The following is a 5,418-nucleotide window of genomic DNA, read 5'->3' as shown; positions in this document are numbered from 1 at the left end:
CAATTATATATATATATATATATATATATATATACAAGAATTGCTCGTTTAAAGGTATAAGATTCAAATTAATGAAAATTAAATTTTGAATTGCAGTCTTCCTACGTCACTTTGAATCTTGCGTGTTCACCAATACCGTAATACCATTCCCTCAGGGGCAGCGTGGGTAACGTGCTGGTGACGTCATGCGTGGACAACATCTGCCGCGTGTGGGCGGAGACGCTGCTGCCGGAGGACGAGTGGGGCGGGTCGGTGACGGCGCACGCGCGCTCGCCGCCGCGCCGCCAGCGCGCCACGCACAGGCACAAGCACCGGTTCATGCAGCGCTTGAAGCACATGAAGTGAGTAGACAGACTGATTTGTAATTGAAATTATGAACGTGATTCATGTGAATGAATTTGAAACACATTTGAAATTGGAATTTTGAACGTGATTAAAATATCCTGTACATCGCATAAAGTATGAGGTGGGCGGCAGTTGTTTCCTTGGAATATACATGTTTGAATTTAGAATTCAGTGTGAATAAATTAAATGTACTTTTCAATGCTTTATAGTACATGAATGGAATAGTAGTAGTAGTGATACTGATTTTTTATTAGAATAATATCTTTGAATAAATAAAATACCTTTATAAAAAAATAGGCAATTTCAAATGCTCCTTAGGCATACAAAGCTGAAAGAGTTAAATAAATTCAAATGAAGTAAACCGCTTCCCTTTAGGTGCGACTGCGGTCAAACGTCCGCCTAACTCGTATATAAAAAAAAGTGTGATCGTGGGTGGTGGATAAGGTGCTACGAAATTCGGTGACACGACGCTCGTTCGAATCCAGCCTAATGAACAAAAAAAATCCAATACCTTTTCGTTAAAAATATTGAAAGTGTAAAACGGTTGCATAAGCAAAAGGATGTAAAATGAATGAATCTAAGACATAAAATCCAATAATATTGTTCCAGAACGTGTTTCCACATCCGACGTAACGCGCAGTCCTCGAAGCAACCAGGCGCGCCTATCCCAACACTGCCTTCTACATATAGTTCTCATGATTTCCACAACCCCTACCACGCTACTTCCTACACTGGAGGTAAGCTCATGGAAGAATAACATTTTTTTTTGCTTTTAATGCTCAGATTAAAAAAAATAACCGTAGATAATAAGTAAAACAATCAAAGATTTGGTCCTTCGAGCCGGTAAATATGTAGTGATTTCATTACAGATTATAACTTACAATTATATTGCTATTTATCTACTCATTCCAGGTCTCCATTTCCACCTAGCAGCATCAATAAACGCCGAGACGGATATACCGCTAGTTCCATCTCTGTCTGGAGGCGGCCGCTTTATCCTGCATTGGCTTCACAACAAAGAAATGCACTTTACAAGTCAAGCGGAGGCGATTCTACATGATTTAACCAAAAAAGTAACGAGATTCACTATTTTGATAAAAAATATTGATGTGTGTTTATTTATTATTATTTTTTATCTTTTTATTAAAAAAATGTTCATTCAGATTCTAGATAAAGAAGAGACGGAAGAAGGTGGTTCCGGATCAGACCATACCGCACATCCCGAAGGTGAACACGAAAGTAAGACATTTATTCCGACTTTAATCAAACTTCGATTACAATCATGTTTATTTTAATTATCCATTCCTATACATCCATACAAACATCGCAAACGCTAACACTAAGATCCTATATGATTGTTTTCATATTTTCAAAAAACACTCACAAAGTACACTGAACAAATATACAGATATTGCAATTTAGTTCTAGTAAATTTCTTAAGAATATGCCTTTGAGAAACATATTATGGATAACCATTAAATCGTATAGGACCTATATAGTAGTTACGCCAATTTGTTTAATAAAAATTTGCTTCGTAAATAAGTTGAATGCTTATTCCATGCTGCAAAGTAGGAAATAGACGGCCGAGCCATCACTTGACTAAAGTACTATCCGAGGACAACAGCAATAGTGATGAAAATCCAGGTAATGTAAGCTTTAAATGCTTTCCTGTTTGAAGATTTTGCAATACTCATTACAATTAATTTAATTTTGATACTACAAGATTTGATTTTTTTTTATTTTATGATCCCTTTCTATTATATTTTAATATGTGTGAACACTGTCGATTATAAATGCTACAATCATAAAATTTTTCAAGATGTGTCTTATTAATATAAAAAAGTGTGGAAGTCATGCAATGGCGATGATTGACATTTATCTTGCATATTGCATGTATATCGTACTGACTTTGTATCTTTGGATGTTTTGACAAATAAATGAAATTTCCTTAATACTTAATAATATAATTAATAATGTTTGTTTACTATCAGGTAACGGCAACCACAGCCACCCGAGCCTCTCGAACACGACGTCAATCAACTCGATCGCGACGGACGTCACGTGCACGCACTTACCGGACTCGCTGGATACTAAAATCGAAGGACTGTTACGGGATTGGCACCAGAGCCCCGATCTGCTGTTCTCTATACATCCTGTCGACGGCAGTTTTCTTATATGGTGCGTTTATGAATTATCGATAGCTGGTCGTTCGCCTGATGGCCGCCCGTGAATATTCGCAGGTCTTTGCGAATGTTCATGGGCTGTGGTGATCACTTACCATCAGGCGAACGACCAGCTCAGTTGCCCGTTATTACATAAAAAGCCGAAACAATCAAGCTACTATTTCACTATGACACTAAAGTATATACATATTCACATTAAAACCTCCACAAGCACCGCTTTTTGGTAACATCTACCATTGAAAAAAAATATAATTTTGTATTGTAATAATTATTTTAAATATATGCAAGTATGTGTCGCAGGGTGTGCGAGTGGCTGGACGAGCTGCAGGCGGGCGCGATCCGGCAGGCGCAGGTGTCGTTCTCGGCGCGCATCCCGTCCGCGTTCCCGCTCGGCGACGCGACCACCATGTGCACGCCGGCCGCGCTCTACCACGCGGCCGCGCAGCCGCTCTACGTGCGCCACCGCACCAAGCCCGTCACTGCGGGTATGTTCACACTGATGCCTTAACCTTACCTACGTTCAGCTTTCACATGTACTCTGCGTTAGACAAATGCGTCCGAGGATTTGTCCAATATATAACAATAAGATGTTACAGTTGTAACTGCGCAACCATAAATATTATTCACAAATTAACCATAGAATTGATTCAAATTGAGGTTGTAAAAGCCAGTTTTACTATTTGCTGATAGCCATTGATAGCTGATATAGCTATAATACTTTTGAATCATACTTTAATACTTTCTTTGATATTACAACTGGCGGATAAGATAAATAGAACATATCCAGAAATCTGCCTGTAATTAAATATTATCGGTACATAAGACAGTGATATGAACCCTAAATTTAAGTTCAAATATTTTAATGAAATTAATCATTTTCTTTATTTTATCATTTATAAATACATCGATTGTTATTAATAACTTGTAAATTATTTTCCCAGGTCCACCACAACCCGAAACAGTAACGACACCATTAGCAAGTGTGCAAGAAGAAAAAGAAGAAAATGAATGGCCACAATCCACGGAACAACAGTCGGAAAATCAGGAAAATGGTAACTATCCAATTTTTTTCCTTAAAAAATGAATTTGCAGAGTAGATATAGATTGTAATTTTAATGAAAAATATTGAATACAGGAGCGAGAGAAGAAAACAACAATGACATGAAACGCAAAACGAGTATTACAACGGAAGACTTGGAGAACCAGGAGACTGACATATTGGAGTCGGCACCTGTCATTTCAATGGTCACAAATCACACCAACGGCACTCTTAATCTGTGGCAGTTGACGTTCGATGACAAATCCAAATTCTCTCAGGTAATTGTGACTTCTCAACGATCCTTAATTTAATGCAATCATTATTTTATACAAAAAATATTCCATCTCCAAAATGTCAGAACCAAAATTTTAGAGATTCACATGTGAGGCACCAGCTTTTAAATAAAAAAAAAGTCTTTAAATTTTTTCACCCACTTAAAACCTACGAGGTAACAAACACGAAAAAAAAACAATCGAATAGATACTTCCTCCTTAATTGAAGTCAGTTGAAAAGTTCAATATTTCAGTTGAATTGTAATTTGTTACCGTTTGTTATCAATATAACAGACACAATTAATAAGAGAAAAAAATTGCGTTCAGTAATTGACCATTGATAGTGTAGAATATTATATACTAGCTGCGCCCCGCGGTATCACACGCATAAGTCCGCATCCCGAAGGAATATCGGGATAAAAAGTTGCCTATATGTTATTCCAGTTGTCCAGCTGTCTACGTACCAAATTTCATTGAAAGAGCAACAAACACACACACATCCTTACAAACTTTCGCATTTATAATATTAGTAGGATACCCTAAGCAGTACAATACAGATAGATCTAGATAAACATTTATACTTGAATTACTTACAGGTCCTCTCAATAGGCCACGCCTCAAGAGCGTCAGGACATCGGTTTAGAGTCAATGATATAACGTGCCATCCAGTATTACCGCTGTTACTAACAACTAGTCACCACAATATATCCGGTAAGTGCTTTCTATTGATATACAATAAATTTGATATGCTAACTTACCAGATAATTATCCTGTTATATAGTTAAAAGAATCTTTGAACAAAAAAAAAAATAAATAAATATTGCGGCTGGGGTTTTCCCTGCAATAGTTACTGTGATATTCATAGATTTCTGTGATGAAAACTATTCTATGTCCTATCTCAAGTCATAAAGTATGTTTGTATAAATTTTCATTCATTGTTTCAGTAGTTTAGGCGTGACTAGGACACAAAGAGAGTTTACTTTAGTATTTATAATAAACTAGCTTTGCCCGTGGCTTCGCACGCATTAAAATAGGAGTACTTTAATAGATGCTATTATACATATAATCCATCCTCTTTAATCCCTCTTTTGACGTGACAACGTCTTAAATTAGGTTGCGGCTCGGAGGCACTCATGAAAAAGTGTAACGCCCGGTAACGTTACGATGAGTCACCGAACTATGATCGGTCCGCCGCGCGCGCAGCACTAGAGAATTAGGCGCATTGAATCGGCGCGTGCTTGTGTCTCTGTCTCTGTCTTTTTAGTAAACAAAATATATTTTCTATAGTTAAAATTTGTGCAATTCTTATTTTCATTCAATTCCTTGTTCCTATTGTGCAATTTAATAATATTCATATCAATAAATATTCTACCGAGAAAGAGACGTTGTCACGTAAAATCTTCGCCCGTAAAACCGACTTTACAGGCAACCATTTTTTTATTAAAGAAATAAACCATCCAAATCCTTTGCGTAGTTTTAAAGATTGAAGCCTATAGCACTATTTGTACTTAGTCTGGCCATAAATACTGTTACACTTAATTATAAAAAAATATTACATTTGAATTTCGAATCTGTCATT

General features: G+C 36.8%; 1 protein-coding gene across 1 annotated transcript in view; it reads left to right on the top strand.

Moving 5' to 3' along the window:
• The window catches only part of LOC119839792 (dmX-like protein 2), a 42,699-nt gene that overhangs the window by 8,985 nt on the left and 28,296 nt on the right, over window positions 1-5,418 (top strand). Inside the window, exons 7-16 of the mRNA XM_038366232.1 lie at window positions 156-341; window positions 955-1,082; window positions 1,258-1,418; window positions 1,509-1,584; window positions 1,915-1,989; window positions 2,337-2,523; window positions 2,829-3,013; window positions 3,470-3,580; window positions 3,664-3,845; window positions 4,436-4,550. Coding sequence (XP_038222160.1) covers window positions 156-341; window positions 955-1,082; window positions 1,258-1,418; window positions 1,509-1,584; window positions 1,915-1,989; window positions 2,337-2,523; window positions 2,829-3,013; window positions 3,470-3,580; window positions 3,664-3,845; window positions 4,436-4,550 — 1,406 coding nt within the window. The remainder of the gene's footprint in view (window positions 1-155; window positions 342-954; window positions 1,083-1,257; window positions 1,419-1,508; window positions 1,585-1,914; window positions 1,990-2,336; window positions 2,524-2,828; window positions 3,014-3,469; window positions 3,581-3,663; window positions 3,846-4,435; window positions 4,551-5,418) is intronic.

The sequence above is a fragment of the Zerene cesonia genome, chromosome 4 (assembly GCF_012273895.1).
Source record: "Zerene cesonia ecotype Mississippi chromosome 4, Zerene_cesonia_1.1, whole genome shotgun sequence".
Classification (NCBI taxonomy): domain Eukaryota; kingdom Metazoa; phylum Arthropoda; class Insecta; order Lepidoptera; family Pieridae; genus Zerene; species Zerene cesonia.
The sequence above is the reverse complement of the archived record's forward strand: the minus strand, read 5'-3'. Positions and strand labels throughout refer to the sequence as shown.